The following is a 21,812-nucleotide window of genomic DNA, read 5'->3' as shown; positions in this document are numbered from 1 at the left end:
CCTCTGTACCCTTACTGCAAGGTGCTGAGGATTCATTCATAACTTCCAGTAGAAATAATAGAAGAATGGCAGAACACAGAGCCATAAGAATAGAGGCTCCAGAATTGGTATTACATGGGGAATGCAGCTAGTTACTACAGCAGACATGTCCGGAGAGGGGACAGGTCCTCTTTAAGATAAATTCTTCCCACAGTGTGCCACCATACCCAAGCCTTTTATTAGCTATGGCCAACTGTACCTTTTCTACAGCATACCTGATATGTTCCACCTTATACCACAATGAAGACTAATCAAGAATAAAGATTACCGAGAGGCACGCCTTGGTGTTGACCAGGTACATCGGCTTCTTTGATCCAGCATTGACCTCTGGAGCTAGATTGTTGTAATGAAGCCAGCAGCTTGAGGACTCATTAATGGTGCCTTCCTGGTGCAGAGAAAGCTCTGTAACATGGGGAAGGCAGGACCTCTCTGAGAACGGCCTCCAGCAGGTCAGACTATGCCATGGGAGATAAGAATTAGGAATGTGCTGCAGCAATACAAAGGCTAGGAGCAGTTTAGACATGTCCCAAGTGAGGACATACAATGGCCCCAAGTAGCACTATCTGTCCTCCACATAACAGTACAGCAGGGTGCGCTGCACAGATAACGTGTGTACATGCAGAACGCCAGACAAGCCCATCTTCAGTAGAAGGAAAAACCTTCTGGCTCCCTTGCAGCCTGTCAGATGCCATCTCCCACCTTGTCAACAGAAATTAGCAGCATTTTGGGGGTCATCTATGCCAGTTTGTGGAGCAAAAAAAACAAACAAAAAACACCTGTTTTTAAACGCCTTGAGTGACAATATTTTGTCACACTGGTGTTTTTGCACCACGCTCACCACTTGAGTGGTGGGGGCCAGGTTAGGGCAGAGACATTGTGCCCGCCACATTTACTATCTTTTACACCTGGAAACAGGCATAAAAGCAGAGTGAAAACGACTCTGGCTGGAGTAGAATTTATTCCAGGCGCATAGACTGCCGAAGGTGCGCCGGATTTATGACGAGGCCGGAGCCTCGCTATGAATTAGTTGCTTTTTCCACCACCGCAGGGGGAAACAAAGACCGGCGATCTTACCTCACCTTATCACCCAGTAGTGCAACCATTCATGGGCAACTAATAGAGGTCTTACGCCGAGAAACTGATTGATGTCTTAGGCCTCATGCACACGACCGTTGTGTGCATCCACGGCAGTTGTTCTGTTTTCCGTTTTTTTTTTGCGGACCCATTGACTTTCAATGCACCGTTTTGCAGCCGCATCCGTGATCCGTGTTTCCTGTCCTATTTTTTTGACGGACAACGGTTCACGGACCCATTCAAGTCAATGGGTCCGTGAAAAAACACGGATGCACACAAGATTGCCATCCGCGTCCGTCATCCTTGTCCGTAGGCTACTTTCACACAAACGGATCCGCTGATCTGTCTGCATAAAAGCTTTTTAGATCTTATTTTTCACTTCGTGAAAACTCAGATCCGACAGTATATTCTAACACAGAGGCGTTCCCATAGTGATGGGGACGCTTCAGGTTAGAAATAATATACTAAAAGAACTGTGTACATGACTGCCCCCTGCAGACCCCCCCCCCCCCCCCCCCGTATTTAACTCATTGGTGGCCAGTGCGGCCGGCAACCCCTCCCTCTCTCCCTTGTATTTAACACATTGGTGGCCAGTGCGGCCGGGCGCTCCTTCTACTGGTAAGTGAAAGGTCTGTGCGGCACATTGCTTATAGCACAGACCTTTCACTTACCAGTAGGAGGACCGCCCGGCCGGTCACAGACACCGCAGGTAAGTATAATGCTTCTAAAATTGCTAATTACCCATGGCAGCCAGAACTGCAGTAGCATCCTGGTTGCCATGGTTACCGATCGGAGTCCCAGCGATTAAACTGGGACTCCGATCAGAACTCTCCGCTGGTGGGGTCGGTCATTTTAATTAGGGGGGGGGGGGGGGGGATTCGCACTGGCCACGAATGTGTTAAATACAAGGGAGGGAGGGCGGGCCGGCCGGCGGAGGAACAGACTGCCTGAGTTCAGCATATCCAGCATAGCAGCATAGCAGCATACCATCGTGCAGTGCCGGATCCCAATTCACTGTAATGGGTTCCGGCTGTAATCTGGCCGCTTTTGCGTGTAGCATTTTTTTGTCCGGCATGTACGCCAGATACAGTGACCGGATTACAGTGCCGGAGTTAACAACGCAGATGTGAGCCTGGCCTCACATAACTGGAAAAAGAACACAGCAGCCATACGTGTTAGGGTATGTCCACGCGGGAATGATACGCTGTGGATTACCACAGGCGAACATCCCCAGCACGGATCGGTGTGAATTTGTAGCCTGAGGGCACCTTCACACGTGGCAGAAAATTCCACGACTGAAAATCAGTTCTGTTCATTTGAATGGGGCAGCAAGCACATGGATTTCTACAAGCCCCATGAAGGTGAGTGAAACGGATTTTCAGTAGCGGAATTTTCTGCCACAAAATCTGTCGCCTGTGAAGGCGCCCTAACTGCATGCATCACAAAGGGTAAAATCAGTAGTGAAAACCCACAGCAGGAATGAACAATTTATATGCCCTCACAGAGATTTTTTGGGGGAGCTTCATATAGGTAATATCAGTCTTCAATACACTTTACTGTTAGGTCTCGTGCAGACGACAGTATGTATTTTGCGGTCCGTTAACCGCAGATGCATAAAATACGGGTACCGGCCGGGTGCATACCGCAATTTCTGTGAGCCCAATTGTCAAAATCGGACAACAGAAGGTTCAGGTTTTTTTTGTTGCAGGACAGAAATGCGGACATACGGATGCGGACAGCACATGTTGTGCTGTATGCATTTTTTGCAGCCCCATTGATATGAATAAATTCACAGCCAATCTGCAAAAAACGCGGTTGTGGCAAAAAAAAATTATAATACGGAGTGCATGAGGCCTTATCGCAGTGTTCTCACACCACTCCTTACGCGATGATGTCAGTGTGTCATCCACAGGGGTAGCATGTGACGCTAGCAGTTCCTTGGCGCCTGCTAGTGATGCGTCATGCGTAAAAGGCGGCAATTTGCTGCGGCAGACAAATGACTTGCCTTCCTTTGGAATAGCAAATGGAAGCGGCGAATGTATGGGTATCGAGCAGTTAAGTGGCGTAAAAATGATGGGAAAACACTTGACTAAATAAAAATGGTTTTGCTTTTACATTTTTAAGTTGGGTTTACACAAAGATTTTTTGTGGGATCTTCTGCTGGCATTTTTTGGGGCAAAAATGCCAGTTCCAGATGTTGCATGGATGTCTATGGAAAACGCAGAACAAAGAGCGGTTTTGTAGAAGTGGCGTTTGTTCACCCTTGAAGTGTGTTTTTTTTTTTCCCCAATGGCGTGTTTTTTTCCAAATTCACTGCATGCCCTGGGCCTGGCGTTTTTTTTTCTCTCTTCACTGCCTGATTTTTCTTCCATAGATCTACAGTTTTTTTTTTCTGTTTTTAATTGTGTTTTTGCTTGCCCCCCCCCCCCCCCACCACCCACTTACCCATACAGCTCTATAGAGAAGGGGAGCACATACTTTTGTCTAAAAGCAAACGATATGGGCAAAAAGTTCTCAAAAAATCTAAATCTGCCTTTTTTTTTTTAGCCTTTTTTGCCCAAAAAAAAAAAAAAAAAAAAAAAAAAAAGAAGACCCTAAAACATTTTTATGCACATTTCAGAATTCACATTCATGAACTAAGATATTGTGGCTGATGAAGTCTGTGCTTCTTTTACATGTGGTTTCAAAAGAAGCAACTCTAGGAACGCTTCTTAGGACGGATACTTTAAATAATCAACCACTCGGTCACAGCGAAAACTGCGTGATCAGCCACGGAGGAAGCAGCCGCGTAAATGCTCCACATCACTGGTGTCTCACTTGCCAGCTCTTGGAGAACTACAGCTTCCAGCACATCTCGATACCTGGTTAAAGGATACATCCTGTCAAAAAAAGAAAACGTGCGGGTTTCTGCATGTACAACACATTTCAGCCATTTGTGCTGTAGACCTCTGCTTCCTGCTAATTCTCTACAGGAAGTCGTTATCAAGGTCTGCCATATGCCGAGGCCACAGGCCCAGGTACTGCGACTATGGGGGGGAAGCATTTTCTTCATTTTTTTTTAATTGATTTTGAGAGCTGCTTTTTTGCTACTTTACACTTGTGTATATGTGTGTATATGTGTGTATGTGTGTGTGTATATGTGTGTATGTGTGTGTGTATATGTGTGTGTGTGTATATACAAAAATGAAAAATATATATCACACACACACACATACTTTGTGTCATGAAATGAGAAAAAAATTTGACATGTTGTTAGACAACTACAGGTGCAAATTCAATCAAATTTCATTTATAGTGGCCCAAAAGGTGGACCTTCATTGGATATTAATAGTAAGAAAATCAAAGAGGTTAGGTGTCCATGCGGCCACACTGCAAAAAGATAGGACACATCCTATTCTTTGCTGCATTTTGCAGATTGCGGACCCACGTGCGCACCACAATGTGGCATGTACAAGGTTGTGTGACTGGCCCCTTAGGATAGGGTCACAATGTCACAATGTTCTGAAAGTGTCCTAGCAGTGTAACAAACAGAACACATTGCCAACTGTCTTCTAGTGCCCACTACAGTCGTCAGTAATACACGTTCCCTAAAGGGTTGTCCACGTTTTACTTTATTCTGTTTCCCCCCTTTAACCAGTGGAACCTGTAAAGCTCCTCGTTGCTCCGTTTGGACTCCCAGGCTTCATATTACGTCTAATTCCCACCTGCACAGACGGGGTCACGTGCGCTGCTGTCAATGGCATGTCACTGTTGGCTCATGTGCCTCTTGGGGGACATTGTCTGCAGCAGTGCACATGACCCAGCACGCGCAGGAGGCTTACATGATGGGACCGTAAAGACAGCTCGGGAAGCATGGATGCGGGGCAACAGGGAACAAGTAAGTATAGTTCTCTTCACAAGTCCAACAGGGTAGGGATAAGGGGGTAGTAAACTGTGGATAATCCCTTTAAGAGTGCTGCACAAGCATCTTTTTTGGTTTATAGTAAATACCATTACTTTTACCAGTGATTTTTCCAGACTTTCTTACAGAGACAAAAAAGCTGTGGTTTATCAAAAAACAAAGTAATAAGAAAATGAAAGATCCCTGTTCTGTAGATTATCACCTTTCAGCAATCCTCTCATTATCATCACAGGCAGGATTACAATAACAGATAACACCTCTGAATAGATCACACAGTATCCACAACAGGCGATGTCACAGTTTCTCTCCCCCTCCCTGCACAAGACAGAGAGCATGCCCACAACACCGAGGCTCCTATAAATAAATCTGACCACCATCAGAAGCAACCTGTGCAGGTTAAACCCAAAGCAGAGCAGGTAAAACTATAAAAACCCACCCGGCTGTTTCCGTCAGTGACAGACTTTGAATGGAGTAGCAGGGCATAGGCTTAAATGCTGCTCAATTCAAACGACTCCTAGCCACTGTCTTGTAGCCGATCGGCAGGGGTCTCAGTGGTCGAGCCCAGAGTCTGGTAATCGGAGGAAGGTCGCATCCAGCGAAGAGGTGACAAATGCCTCAGGATGGAATACCCCTTTAGGCCTCTTTCACACTTGCGTTGTTGGGATCCGGCATGCACTTCCGTTGCCGGAGGTGCCTGCCGGATCCGGAAAAACGCAAGTGTACTGAAAGCATTTGAAGACGGAACCGTCTTCCAAATGCTTTCAGTGTTACTATGGCACCCAGGACGCTATTAAAGTCCTGGTTGCCATAGTAGTAGTGGGGAGCGGGGGAACAGTATACTTACAGTCCGTGCGGCTCCCGGGGCGCTCCAGAATGACGTCAGAGCGCCCCATGCGCATGGATGACGTGATCACATGGATCACGTGATCCATGCGCTTGGGGCGCCCTGACGTCACTCTGGAGCGCCCGGGGAGCCGCACGGACGGTAAGTACACTGCTCCCCCGCTCCCCACTACACTTACCATGGCTGTCAGGACTTTAGCGTCCCGGCAGCCATGGTAACCACTCTGAAAAAGCTAAATGTCGGCTCCGGCAATGCGCCGAAACGACGTTTAGCTTAAGGCCGGATCCGGATCAATGCCTTCCAATGGGCATTAATTCCGGATCCGGCCTTGCGGCAAGTGTTCCGGATTTTTGGCCGGAGCAAAAAGCGCAGCATGCTGCAGTATTTTCTCCGGCCAACAAACGTTCCGTACCGGAACTGAAGACATCCTGATGCATCCTGAACGGATTACTCTCCATTCAGAATGCATTAGGATAATCCTGATCAGGATTCTTCCGGCATAGAGCCCCGACGACGGAACTCTATGCCGGAAGAAAAGAACGCAGGTGTGAAAGAGCCCTTAAAGGGAACCTGCCAGGAACTTTGTGCAGTCATCACTGAGGGCATCCTAAAAGTAGTGCCAGACTCCCAGATTTTAGTGATGTGTCATTGAAGGTGGTTTCCAAGAACCAGCATCAGTCATCACAAGCTGGGCCTGGAAAGGAGTCACAGTTATTCATGACCTTCTCCTCTCTCCACCCGCTGAGGATTGGCGGTTCTCTCCTAGAGAGAACCTTTGGAGAAGACCGTCAATCCAAAAGGTGGGTGGAGAGAGGAGAAGATCATGAATAACTGACTCTTCTCAGGCAGCCAGGACTCTTTTCTAAGCCCAGGCTTTGAGGATTACGAGGCTGATTCTCAGCAACCACTTGCTTTTAGCTGATGAATGACACACCGCTGACTTCCGTGTGTCTGCTGCTACGTTATGATGCCCTCACTGAGGTCTCCATAGAGTCCATGCATCTCTCATTTACTGCAGATCTGGCCGGTGGAAGGCTCCGACACCCAAAACGCAATCCCTCCCAACTGCCATGCAGAGGGCATTTCATCTAAATGCAAATAAGTGACATAAGTCCTAGTATTAACCGTGCGCTGTGCCCGGCGTCTCCACAGTAAGACGAGCCCTTGCAATGTGAACCAAAGACTAGGACAGGACAATAAAGCACTTGTCAGGTTTAATCCGTAAAGTCTGCTCTAAGCATGGGTACTTTCTAGTTGCCAAGGAAAACATCAACCCCAAAAGGTGAGGGGACGTGCCCTAACTCTTCTCAGTTCACAGCGATGGTCACAGATAATGCCACGGTGGATGTCGCAATTTACAGGAGGCAATAACCAGAGGACACATGTGCTGTAAACCTGAGGACTTCATGTTCTTCGCTAGCTGCAGTTAACTATTTTATAACCGAGACGACTAGAATACAAAGGATCCCCTGCAGACAAGGAAGCACGGACGCTCCAAGCGAGCCCCATGCACAGGAGGATTTCAGGCATGCCCCTTCTTGTAGAGTGCCTACCCCCACCCTGAATGGACCCGAATACCTTCTATATATAACCAGAGCTTTCAAAGGTCCCAGGCCACTTCAATAGTGACAGGCTGCGGCATGATTCCCAAGTTCTCAGCAACATCAGGTCTCATGCAAACATCCGTATGTATTTCGCAGTCCGCAAAGTGCGGATCCACAAAATACAGATACCGTTTGTGTTGCGTCTACATTTTTTGCAGACCCATTGGCATCAATGGGTCTGTGGTCTTCATTATGCGGACAAGTATAGGTCATGTTTTATCTTTTTGGTCATCCGTGCGCTTTCCGCATCCATATGTCCGTTCCACAAAAAGATAGAGTGGTCTGCAAAATGTGGACCACGGACCCATTGAAGTCAATGGTCCCGCAATAAAATGCGGAAGGCACGCGGACCGGATATTCAATTTGCAGATTGCAAAATGGATACAGTAGTGTACATGAGGTCTAAAGAACTCGCTCGGTCAAGAGAAGACTGTGCCCATAGGGTGTGTTCCACAGCAGATCTTCCAGTGTGTATCTCCACCGTGCCCCACACACATGGACATGGGTATGACACATAACAAATGTGGTGCCCATACTAAAACTGTACTATGTCGGGTAACACCGCTACCCTGCACAACGATGGCTCCTTGTGTGCCCTCATACACATCTGTGCACACAATGGGGGTGGTTTTAGGCCCGTTTGAGATGGCAGAAGACGCACTAAATTTATGACGAGGTGGCGTAGATTTCATGACTGATTCACACACACCCTCACACCGCCCCTGCCACTCCCCAGTGACGAGGACAGCGTGAAAACGCATGTGCAACAAGATTGTCACACTGCCATTAAACTTGGGCGCAAAACGGGGTCTTGCTTATTTATTTATTTATGCCTTAAACCAGAGTAAGGACAGTTAGTAAATACCCCCAATAGCGCTGTGTACATGTACCCGTAGGCCAAGTGTTAGCAATCCATCCGGTTAGACTTGTATCTGGGCACAGCCTGGCATCAGCCAGCTTCCTCAGATCCAAGTCTGTCTAGCCTGCTCCCGTATCTCTACATAACCAGGCAGATCTGCTATCCTGGACTAGAAAACTCTGCGTGACCTACAGAAACCACTAAGGGCTTGTTCACATCTGCACTGGAGGCTCCATTCAGTGCTGTACTTTTCCTTTATAAAATGCAGTGCATCTTATAAAGGGAATACTAGTGAGCGCTTCAATAATGGAAGCGCTCACTAGTCTGCAGGAGGGGGGGTGAAGCGATCTGCGCGCTGTACTTACCCCTCCCAGGGCCCGCGCTGCTGTGTCCTGGCTGCCTGCAGCGTCAGGACGTACAGAGCGCACGCTGACCTGACGCTGCAGGAGGTGACTGCGCAGCGCGGGCCCTGAGAAGAGAGCCTAGACAGGGAGAGTGGTGGCAGGAGAGGCAAGTTACTTTATTATTTTACAGTCTGATATGGAGGTCTTATTGGGGGTCTGGAGAGATTTAATGGCGATTCTGGAGTGGTCTCACTGAGGGGTAGATGTCTGATTGGGGGTCTGGAGGTCTAATGGTGGTCTAGAGGTCTAATGGGGGTCTTATCTGAGGTCTGATATTGGGTTGGGTTCTTACATGGAGGTCTAATGGGGGGGTCTGATCTGAGGTCTAAAACTGGGGTCTGACATAGAGGTCTAAATGGGGTTTGGTCTGAGATGGAGGGGTCTCATTTAGGGTTTTACATGGGGGTCTGACCTCAAGGGGGTATTTTTTGTGTACTGACGCACTGTGTGGTACCAGTATTTTCAGGGGGACTGTTTCTGCAGGAAAGTATTGGGGAGCACAGTGGACACAGTATTGGGGGTGGCAGGATGGGGTGTTGAGAAGGTGAGGAACGAAAAGTAGGAAAGTAAGATGTCTGCAGAGATGAGGCGCGGCTGAAAGAAGTCACCATGGCGGTCTGGTCTGACAGGAGAAGAAGAGGAAAGAGAATATCTACATCAGAGAAGAGAAGTCACTGGATATAAGAGGTACATATGTGGCGCTGTATTACCCTGTATGTTCTGTAGCGCTGTATGGAATGTTTTCCAAGTAGGTCTTGGGGTTGTCTGCTAATTTCAATTTTTGCCTCGGGCACCAGAAAAGCTAGGTGCATCAGCGCTGAGTGAAGGGGGAGGGGGCCCAAGCTGAACTCTTGCACCAGGGATCATGAGCCTTTAGCTACGCCCCTGCTTAGGCTACTTTCACACTCGCGTTTGGTGCGGATCTGTCATGTATCTGCACAGACGGATCCGTTCAGATAATATAACCGCATGCATCCGTTCAGAACGGATCAGTTTGTATTATCCATAACATAGCCAGATTGTGTCATAGAAAACGGATCCGTCCCCATTGACTTATATTGTGTGTCAGGACGGATTCGTTTGCCAACGCATCGTCAGGCGGACCCCAAACGCTGCAAGAACGGAGGCAAACTGATGCATTCTGAGCGGATCCTTTTCCATTCAGAATGCATTAGGGCCAAACTGATCCGTTGTGGACCGCTTCTGAGAGCCCTGAACGGATCTCACAAATTGAAACCAAAACGCCAGTGTGAGAGTAGCCTTAGACAAGTGAAAGGGATCTGTGCACATCATGCCAGTGGCCGAAGGACATTCACAGCTAACCGCACCAGCAGGGCACATGGAGGATGATCCAGAATAAGGCGCCACCCTACCTAGGTAACCAGCTGGCTGAGGGGCTCACTGCCCATTCCATTGGCTCTAGTGGGCACAGCTTGGTGACTTCATCAGTAATAAACCCTATATTTACATGGAATATGAAGTTAAAGGGATCCCCCAGAAAAATATTATTGCAATAGCAATCACCTACACTGTTACACATACTTAAAGGGGAAGTCCAACCTCGGACATTTGTCAATCAGTTACAGAAAACAGCAGCACGTAGACGCCCAGCCACTTCACAGGACCCCACAAGTCCTCGGAGTAATCTATAGCAGAAGATAACCAACAGTAGAGTTCCCTTTTAAGGGGGTATTCCTATCTCTAAAAGCAATATGCCATCACCACCGGGCAATCTCCGATCCTGGATGCACAGCAGGGTGGCCAGGATAATACAGGCTGGGACTCCTTCACTCTCTGGATCAGTGAGGGGGCACTCATCAAGTGATGTCATCGCCTTGTGATATGACGTCACTTTATGACATGGGAGTACCAGTCTATGGCCATCAGCCTGGGCCACGTGGAGGGATGCGGAGAGGTGACCCCCACACAGGGATAACGCACATGACCGCGGCTCCAGGGCAGTAACGGTCCCGCAGCCATGAGTGCCCGCAGGCAGCACACCGTCCTCCACTGCTGACCGGCCGGCGCTCGGGGCCTGTGCACAGCTGCCTACCATTCTCTTCACCGTGAAGTGTCAGGCGGGCCTCCTCCGGGACGTTCAGCCATCTATCGGAGATGTCTCGTGTGGGGAAGGATCCCTTGGCCGATCGAAGAGCGCGCCCAGCAGCCGTCTCCGCTCCGGACTCAGCGGAGGATGAGTCTTTCATAATGGAGCCACCACTCCGGACTGACGGAGTAGGAGGAGGACGGAGAGCTCTTGGCTGTCAGTCACGTGTCACCGTGACGTCAGGCGCCGTTCACGCCATCACAAAGCTGGAGTGGCGAGCGCGGTGGAATGTCGCTCCGCCCGCGGGGAGGAGCCTTGGTGACGTGGGCGTGGCCAAAACAGCGGCACAATCACCTAGGACAAACCGCTGGAGGGCATGTGTTGTGCAGCAGAGAATCGGGATAATGAAAGTGCGAGAAAAAGCCAAATATTATTACTCCAGCCATGGTGGTCATAACGACCTGCTTCTGATTGGGTGCATTGCTAGACATGCTTGATAGCAGGGCCGGATTTAGACAAAATGTGGCCCTGGGCAAAATCAAAAGAGGGGCCCACATCTTCTAATAATGTGCTAAAAACACAGTCTGACGATGGCGCGTGCTGTTCACTGCTGCTGTCCCATAGACATACAGCAGCAAAGCAGGAAGAGAGAAGGGAGACGGCGCATGCGCACAGCGTCTTCTCAAACAGCTGATCGTCGCGGGTGCCGTGTGTCAGACCCCCACCCATCTATTATTGATGACATATACATGATTAGGAGCAGCACATCAGTACCCCAATCTGGATTATCAGAGTTGCAACAGCCAATCAAAGAATCCTGATCTATAGGAGTCGATACGATAAAGTCCACAAAAAAAGCGATGGCTGCATCTCCAATCCAACAGGCTTCATTCACACGTGGTGCCTAGAACAGTACGAAAGGTCCACAAACAGCAACGTTTTCGCTGACTTGGTTATACTAGGCGGAGTCTGCCCTGTTTCTCCCTGGGCGTCCTTCTCCCAGACTGTGATCTCTGCGCTCCTCCCAGTATAACCAAGTCAGCGAATATACCGGGGGACATAGCGGGAGAACGGAGCGGTGTCCCGCAATAATAGTAAGTGCAGTGAGATCCCGAGGTGCCGCTCTGCACAGCCTGATAGTTATCTTACAATGTTTGGACCGATGAAAGGTCATCTTTAAATATCACTCACATTGAATTCTATATTTAAAGGGAACCTGTCATTAACTTTATGCTGACCGTACTGAGAGCAGTATAAAATACTGACGGGAATGCTGATGTCAGCGGTGTGTCACTCATCAGCTAAAAGTAAGTGGTTGCCGAGAACCAGCATCATAATTATTGCAGCCCAGGCCTGGAAAAGAGTCAAATCCACCTGAGAAGAGTCCTGGTTATTCCTAATCTCCTGCTCTCTCGCCCATCTGCTGATGGTTGGCAGTTCTCTCCTAGAGAGAAAGGGAGAAAACTAAGTAGAAGCCTGTCAGTCATCAGCAGGGGGGCAGGAGAGCAGGAATTCATGAATAACCAGGACTCTTCTCTTCTCTTTTAGCTGATGAGTGACACATCGCTGAAACCAGCATTTCTGTCAGTATTTTATACTGCCCTCAGTGAGGTCAGCATAAAGTTGATGACAGGTTCCCTTTAATCCATATGGTTGTAGAGCTTTCAAGGTAAAGATCCACTTTAATTCTTTCTTCCTAAGTATATCTTCTCTATCACCACCTCTCCTCAATACTCCAACAGAATCAATCACACGAAATCTGAGTTGATTAGGCCTCTTTCACACTTGCGTTGTCCGGATCCGGCGTGTACTCCACTTGCCGGAATTACACGCCGGATCCGGAAAAACGCAAGTGTACTGAAAGCATTTGAAGACGGAACCGTCTTCCAAATGCTTTCAGTGTTACTATGGCACCCAGGACGCTATTAAAGTCCTGGTTGCCATAGTAGGAGCGGGGAGCGGGGGAGCGGTATACTTACAGTCCGTGCGGCTCCCGGGGCGCTCCAGAATGACGTCAGAGCGCCCCATGCGCATGGATGACGTGTCCATGTGATCACATGATCCATGCGCTTGGGGCGCCCTGACGTCACTCTGAAGCGCCCCGGGAGCCGCACAGACGGTAAGTATACTGCTCCCCCGCTCCCCACTACACTTTACCATGGCTGCCAGGACTTTAGCGTCCCGGCAGCCATGGTAACCACTCTGAAAAAGCTAAATGTCGGCTCCGGCAATGCGCCGAAACGACGTTTAGCTTAAGGCCGGATCCGGATCAATGCCTTTCAATGGGCATTAATTCCGGATCCGGCCTTGCGGCAAGTGTTCCGGATTTTTGGCCGGAGCAAAAAGCGCAGCATGCTGCGGTATTTTCTCCGGCCAAAAAACGTTCCGTTCCGGAACTGAAGACATCCTGATGCATCCTGAACGGATTTCTCTCCATTCAGAATGCATTAGGATAATCCTGATCAGGATTCTTCCGGCATAGAGCCCCGACGACGGAACTCTATGCCGGAAGACAAGAACGCAAGTGTGAAAGAGCCCTTAATTGAGTGTCCATATTCCACAAAATGTTTTGCCACCGGTTTGTCCATCATCTTTTTTCTTATGGTGCTTTTATGTTTATTCATCCTCTCCCCAGGGGCGTTGCTAGGTTAAAACATTCAGAGCCTGGACCCCTGATGTTTTGTCCCAGGCCCTGAATGTACTGCCTGCCTGGTAGATACAATTGTATTGCCATCCTCAGGGCAGCAATACAATTGAATCTAATGCCCTGCCAGAGCTGAAGGACCTGTGGTGACATCACAGGTCATGTGATCAGTTCTAAATGCAGTAGCTGAAAAGGACCTGCGATGATGTCACCATCATGTGACCAGTGCAGGAGACGACGGCTCAGCAGTGAAGAGAAGTCCTGGGAAGAAGCTGTGGTGAGGTCTGCTACATGAGGAGAGGTAAGTGAAGAGAGAGGCAGAGCAATGCTGGGAGTTGTGGTTATTTAACTGGGACTGTATGTTAGGGCTGAAGGGAGGGAAGTTATTTACATGGGACTGAAAATTGAGGGGGCGATGTTATTTACATGGGAATGCATGTTGGAGGTTGCTAGGGCAGGGTGATGTTATTTACATGGGACTATATGTTGATGGCGGCTGTGGAAGGGAGTGATATTATTTACACTGGACTGAATGTTAAGGGGTAATGTTATTTACATGGGGCTGTATGTTGAAGGCGGCTGGAGAGGGGGTGATGTTCTTTAAATGGGACTGTATGTTGATGGCGGAGGAATATAACTACAGGGGGCACTGCAGGGGGCATTATAAATACTGGGGCGCTTCAGGGTGAGTATTATAACAGTAGGGGGCAGTATAAATACTGCTGGCACTTTAGGGGAATTATAACAGTAGTGGGCGATATAAATACTGGGGCACGTCAGTGTGAGCATTATAACAGTAGGGGGCGATATGAATACTGGGGACACTGTAGGGGCATTATAACAGTAGGGGGCGATATAAATATGGGGGCATTTTAAATCCAGGGGACATTAGGCGTTCTTACTACCTGGGGCTCTATAGGAGGGACTTATAGATCCGCATTATTTCTACTTAGAGCACTGTGGGGGCCTTATTACTACTGAGGGGTCTGTAGATAGCTTTATTACCACAGGGGGAACAATAGGGGGCCTTATTTCTGCTGGGGGATTCTGCAAGGGCATTATTAATACTGGAGGGCTCTTTTACTAATGGAGGCACTCTAGGGGGAACACTATCACTGTTGAGGGCACTGTAGGGGGCATTCTAGAAGGAAATTACTATTGGTGGGACTATGAGGAGCACTATTACCATGGGGAAGATTATCTGTATGGCACTCATTTTTCTTCAGAATAGTATTTGGGGGTACAGAAAAGTGAGGAACCTGAGATGTCCGTGTGTCACACTCTGCAGAGACGAGGCTGCTGATATAAGTTGTCCGGACCGAATGGAGAAGATCATGACAGAGAAGATCTACATGAGAGGAGACGTCACCTGGGAGGCACTGGATGTGAGATGTATAGCAAGTACAGTAAAATGTCTTCAGTGCTAGTGTTTGCGGTGGTGGGGGGATTGGGGTCGGTTGGTTAGGGTTAGAGAATTGGTCAATATGCATTGGGGCTTTGACACCCTAGCAACCCAAACACGGGAAGTTACCTGATTTACGCGGAGCTAGATAGCATTGTCTATCCACTTGTACACTACCCACATCGGACTTAACAAATTGATCTCGTAAGTTGTGTTGTCTCTTATACGCCATCAACGGTTGAATTTGAAAATCAACCACTGAGGGTACACCTTTCTGTAGAATATGCCATTCTTTTTTCAGAATCCGTACTATTTGGCTGCTGTGATGTGTGTCCCTACCTTTAGGGGTCCCTTGTGGAATAGTTTCCCTCATTGTATTCACCACTCTCTCTCGAGATCTCTGTAACAATCTATGTGGGTAACCCCTGTTTCTGAACTTCCCACACATTTCCCCCACTCTCACGGTAAAGCGTTGTTTATTGGATACTATCCTCCTTACTCTAAGTAGTTGACTCCATGGGAGTGATTCTATCATTCGCTGTGGATGGCAACTATCATATCTAAGTAGGTTGTTTCTATCTATGGGCTTTTGATACAAATCAGTTCTAATACCGCCATCCTCCATGTAAACCATGACATCCAAGAATTGCATTTGTTCTTGTGACACTCCTTTAGTAAATTGGAGGCCCAAAACCCCTGTGTTCAAATGATAGTGAAACATTTCCTATTCCTCAAGCGTACCACACCAGATCAAGAAGATGTCGTCGATGTAGCGCCACCAGCACAGGATCCTCTCCATAAATGATGACTGGTACACTAGCCTATCCTCCACCTCGGCCATAAAGATGTTAGCGTAAGTGGTGGCCACATTAGACCCCATGGCCGTCCCCCGCTTCAGTTGGTAGTAGGTGTCCCCAAAGAGGAAGTAATTCCTCCTGAGGACTACCTCGAGGAACTGGAGGACAAACCGTGTACCAGTCGGTGAGGTCCCTACCCTGGACAGCACCACATCGACCGCTCTCAAGCCCTGATCATGTTCAATAGATGGGTCGGTATGGTAACAATGACGCCTCCGATGTGAGTAGGTCAAAAGATAGGGGCTATAGGTCATGTGGATTGGATTGAAGCACATGACTTAGCCGTTATGGCCCTGCAGGTCATGAGGGTCGGCTGAGCACATGATGTAGTTGGTATGATACTGCAGGTCACATGGGTCGAAGCGATGCGATCACGTGACCTATTTCGGAGGCTGGACGCTCGTAACTCTTTCAGAGCGTGCGCATTGCGATCAGGGGAACGCCAGGATGACATGATAGCTCGCATGATGGGGTGCCCAGCTGCAGCCATCCTTACAGAGGTAATGGGTATATCACTGATTGATGAAAGGTGATGATGTCTATGATAGGTATAATGCCCATTGGTGGTTTTAATTAACACAGGTGATAATATGTTGCAATATATCGTGTTATTGGTAGATTGATATGGGAGGTGGGTCATATACTCCTGTCTGACACTTTAAAAATAGCTTGAAAAAGGCTACTATGTAGCCGAAACGTTGCTGTTTGTTGACCTTTTGTACTGTTCTATGCACCATGTGTGAATAAAGCCTGTTGGATTGGAAATGCTGCCATCGTTTTTTTTGTGGACTCTATCCAAAAGATATGTCATCAATATGAAAAAAAACGGTGTGACGGACTGAACCGTCACTGGGGCTGCTGGAGAAGCCTGAGGGCTAGCCTCCTTCCTACGGACTATGGACCCAGAACTATGCAGACCCCCTCAGACCTCTTGGGGTTACAAGGAACTATTAACCCAGATTTTTTTGTGGAGTTTATAGGCCATATCGTTCCTATTGCCCATTAAAGGTGCAGGGGTAAACCCAGAAACCCAAAAAGGGTTAACTCTGCACTGAGGCTCCCAAGGAATGTGTTAGTTCATTTGTCCCTTTGTTCTGTTGTGCTAGTGATGGGATTAAGTAGCCGTCTCCGGTGTAGAGTAGTAGATGACCCTATGATACACTCAGGAGATAATCCCATCACATGTGTCTCCTCTCTCACTCTTCTTTCTTTAAGACACTGGGGAGGGGATGTCTGTTTGCATGCTGATCATGTTTAATTAAGTTATGATGTTAGACCTCTTGAACTATATATGTGTACTGATTTAGTCCATTGTCTTAATAAACTGTATCACAGGCAGAGGGACTGTGCCTCTGGCCTGTGGAATTGTATAAATTGTGAGTGCTGGCTGGCATTAAGGTGTCCTGTTCTACCCTTCATGAAGTCTGGGCTCATGTTTGACGGATTGGAGAACTACACTCTGGGGATTGCTATAATCATTATACTCTCCAGAGTATAATCCCTAGCTCTTGTAAGAGCTGTTCCTGTTTCGCTCTCTGGACTAAGGAGAGGTTCACCCACTGGAAGCTGGAGCCCGGCCTTGGGTCCAGGGTGGGTGGAGTACGGCGAAACCCCAAACCAAACTGCCGGGGTTCGTGGGGATTGCGGTGGTTATGGTGTTAAGTGCGGTGCTGATGGTCCTTGGCAAGCACTAGGAGCATCGTTCGATGGAGGCACCCAGTCGGGGTGGCAGGTGATCCGTCACACCCGGAGAACCTCTTGAAGCTACCCAAAAAACTGTGCCTGTTGTGCTCCCCCCCATGTCCACAAACACTATACTATACAGCCAGACTGCCCTCATTAGTAATGGTGCCCCTAATAGTGATAATACTCCCCAAGATAGCCCCCATTAGCAGCAATGCCCTCCATATTGCGTCAAATAATAATAACACCCCTACAGTACTCTAGTAGTAATAATATATAACCATAATGCTCCCAGTGACTCTAATGTCCCCCTGTAGTGCCCCCCACTAGTTCCAATATATAATGCTTCCCTCCATAGTGCCAATATATATATAATGTTTCACCATAGTGCCAGTATGTATATAATGCTCCTCCATTCCTCCCCAGTAGTGCCAAGTTTATACAATGATCTCCTTCCCCCCATCCCTGGTGCCCCCAGCAGTGTGGACATTTAGTATATATACAGTTGCAAGAAAAAGTATGTGAACCCTTTGGAATGATATGGATTTCTGCACAAATTGGTCATAAAATGTGATCTGATCTTCATCTAAGTCACAACAATAGACAATCACAGTCTGCTTAAACTAATAACACACAAAGAATTAAATGTTACCATGTTTTTATTGAACACACCATGTAAACATTCACAGTGCAGGTGGAAAAGGTATGTGAACCCCTAGACTAATGACATCTCCAAGAGCTAATTGGAGTGAGGTGTCAGCCAACTGGAGTCCAATCAATGAGATAAGATTGGAAGTGTTGGTTACAGCTGCCCTGCCCTATAAAAAACACACACCAGTTCTGGGTTTGCTTTTCACAAGAAGCATTGCCTGATGTGAATGATGCCTCGCACAAAAGAGCTCTCAGAAGACCAAGATTAAGAATTGTTGACTCGCATAAGTCTGGTCACATGATGCAAGTCAACAATTCTGGTCACATGATGGTGAGGTCATCGCAGGTCCTTCATCCCCTCTTCTCCTCTGAGCTCCTGCATCTGACATTATCGCAGGTCCTGTCAGCACTAGGGTAATGATTTCTCTTACATGTGAGGGAGGAGACCGTACACTGCATTGTAAAGTGCAGCTGTTCAGCTGTCCGTCCGTTTGCTTCCTCAGACATTCAGCTGAACAGCAGCACTGAAGCAGGGGGCCCCTTAGACAATGGGGGCCCTGGGCAATTGCCCAGTTTGCCCCCCCTAATGCCGGCCCTGGTTGATAGTTATGTGAGCATAAGTATAGACAGCATTGTATACTGACCGAGAATGGGGCAATGATGTCACTGCACTATAATAACTTTGTACATAGTATCACTTGACTGGGATAATGCATGTAGTGATGTCACAGTATAGTAATAATGCACACAGTAATGTCACAGTACAGTGAGAACTACACCCTGCAGTTGGGTACTTGTAGTGCTGAATCTTGATGATAAAGACAGAGGGGTATATATATTGCACCCCTGTCGCTGGATGAAGAGAAAGTCCAGTTACTGGAAGACTGACACAGAGAGGAAACATCTACCACCTTTGTAGAGTCTAGTCCGGAAAACTGTGGAACCTGCAGCATGTGTAAGATGTGCCTGTGTCTGCTGCATCTGAACCTTATAACCAGTAAAGAACTATTGTTTATTACAAAACCAGCCCCATCCTTGCATGCATCAACACCTCCACTGCCACAGTACTGCACTGGCTTGCCACTTGCATTTCCATGGGGACACTGCCTTGCACCTCAAAAACCCACCAACATCTAGAGCATCCTGAACCACCACCAGGCAGAAGAACCCCAAATCCAGGGTGTGTCCTGAGGGATCCAGGGTGCGCCCTACCACACAACTGTGCGTGACCCAGCGAGTGCCACCATGAATACTAATGCCGCCATCATTGCCACTACCACCACGTGTGTCCTTTCAGTCTCCCCTCCTGGGCTCGTTGAAGATCCCACCACTTTTTGTAAAAAAATTAATAAATAAAAATTACATAAAATGTTGTAATGTATGCTGCTAATACAGTATGTGATAAGAAAATGTTGGTGGCAGTGTCCCTTTAAATAAAAATGAAGTCAGAGTGGACTAAAATAACAAACAGCAAGTACTGACCTTACTTTGACATGTGCACTGTTCTATCTATGCACATTTTCATGGGGATGTAGCTGGCCAGCTAAGACCTGTCCAAGGTTGCTAATATAGCGTATATGTTTATACAGCTAGATCTGCCAATAACCTTAATACAGTTCCTATGTTTGTGTGTTGAAGACAAAAGCAGAGTTATTTACAGTGACTTCATGTTTGGATGTCATATAACTGTTATATATATTGTGTTCACAGAAGCAGAAAAGATAATATGCCTTTAAGATTCATTATATAATGTAAGGTAAGCTCAATGACACAGCAGCCACAACAGAAAGCATAGCGTTAAACTGTTGTTGCTGGGCAGGAGTCTTGACCAATCACAGTCAGCCTCACACAGCCCAGGAGTTTTGACCAATTACAGCCAGCCTCACACACAGCTTGTGTGGGAAATCCCCCTAGCAGCAGCTGCTCGAATCATTATTCACCAGAGAGAAGAGCTGAACAGACACACACTCCACTAAGAGCTGTGTTTTATGGAAGCAGTGAGACAAAAATAGGTATTTAAAACAGCTATATAAGTTCCTATTGTTAATATAGTGATTAGAACTGTATACTGAACTGGTTATATGTATGTTTACTTACAGTTCCACCATACAAATTGCATACAAACGAACTACTGGACCATACAATCCAAACAAATTGCATACAAATGCGAACTGCTCATACCAGATCATAAGCAATTGTATAGAGAAAACTGCAAACCAAGTAGAGCAAGTAAACTATTGGTTACCCTCAGATATACCTCTCAAAGAGATCATAAAGTGCTCAAATAACTTAAAGTCAGAGTACAGATACAAATATATCCACCATTTTATGTTGAATGACAAGATTAAACAGTTGAACCACCATCTAATGCATACCGCCATTTTATGATACTTACGTGTTTTGTACATGAACTATCTGCTGCGGAGGCGGCAGTGTTATATATTAAGAAAAGTTGAAGTTAATAAAGAAGTTATTTCAAGCATTTGGTGTGCTCTTTAAACCTACTGCTTCTATAGAACGGCGCTAGAGGAATTACAGAATAATAGACAGTCTGGTTAGACTAAAAAGTCAGAGATATGAAAATTTTTCTAATGCCACAGCACAAAAGGCACTTCATAGTGCTGCGCCTGCCACAGGGGATACCATACTGATTTTCTAGATGCTAATTGTGGGCACAAAGGCGTATTCCGGAGTCCCACTATGGTGACATTGAGCATATTGGGTGTAGTAGTTCTGTCACTTTTCCCCTTCCTTTTTTTTCACCCTTTTTGTGCTGGTTTTCTGCCATTTATTTTTCAGCTCATCTGAGGTGATTTGTGGAAGAGCTGTGATTGGTTCATCATTGCCTACCTGTTACTGGGGTACCTGTTTTCTGCCCCTTTCTTATTGGCTGCTCTAACACCTGTGGCGGGAAATTCAACTATTTAAGGAGGTGACCGGCAGGTCTGTAGCCTTGACCGTCGCTGAACCTGGAAGAAATAAGAAGTTGTTGAAGCCCCAGCTGATTGCCAGCGTATTTGCTGCACCGGCACTTTTGGGCAGAAGAAAGAGCGGTGGCGGAGGTGCTGTGTCAGCGCTGATGTTTATAACAGCGGCAAGGAATTAGTGGAGGAGCGGCGCAGAGGAACGGGACCAGTACAGGGCAGAAGAGCCGAAGTTGAAGCCGGCGCACCTGGAAAGAGAAGTGGAGTGGCATCGGCAGAGCTGCGGAAAAGATCCACTCACCGGCTAGATGGAGGAGCTGTTGAAGAAGCTGATCCTGTGTGCTGAGTCAAGAGGAGAGGAGGCGTGGCTCCGGCGCTGCTTAGCTGAAGGCCTGTCAGCCAAAGAGGAGGAGGCGGGTCCACGTGGTGACGCTCAGCGCAGTGACGTCATCAGTGAATTGACAGCTGCATCCTCAGGAAGCGCTTCTCATAGCGATGAAGAACCCAGACGGGTCTCCAGGAGAATGAAGAGGCCCAGAAGGTCCTACTCCCCATCAAAAGGGGCCAGCAGAAGAGGTGGCAGCAGGCGCTCCTCCCCTGGATGGACGGCATTGCAGTCTGGGGTCTTGAGTAGAGCGCCGCAGCCGGCCTCCAACCCACCCATGGAGGATACAGCCCAGGATCTAGGGGAGAAGATATGTTGGCAGAGCATGTCTTTTCCCACCAACTTTGGGAATGCTTATAACAAACTTCTGGTTAGTTTAGCCAAGCTTTTTTCTGATTGGGCTACAGCTTCTGTGCCCATACAGGTGAATCAGCCTGCAGCTGTATGGTGGGATCCGCCTGCTGCTACAGTGGCTGATAAGGTACAGAATAGAT

The 21,812-nt window shown here is 47.6% G+C and overlaps 1 protein-coding gene across 1 annotated transcript in view; it reads right to left on the bottom strand.

Moving 5' to 3' along the window:
- TRPM7 (transient receptor potential cation channel subfamily M member 7) overlaps positions 1-10,972 on the bottom strand; it is a 146,919-nt gene extending 135,947 nt beyond the window's left edge. Inside the window, 1 exon segment of the mRNA XM_040415068.1 lies at positions 10,779-10,972. Coding sequence (XP_040271002.1) covers positions 10,779-10,781 — 3 coding nt within the window. The 5' untranslated portion in view covers positions 10,782-10,972.
- Between the last annotated feature and the right edge of the window lie 10,840 nt (positions 10,973-21,812).

Source organism: Bufo bufo, chromosome 1, assembly GCF_905171765.1.
Source record: "Bufo bufo chromosome 1, aBufBuf1.1, whole genome shotgun sequence".
NCBI lineage: Eukaryota > Metazoa > Chordata > Amphibia > Anura > Bufonidae > Bufo > Bufo bufo.
The sequence above is the reverse complement of the archived record's forward strand: the minus strand, read 5'-3'. Positions and strand labels throughout refer to the sequence as shown.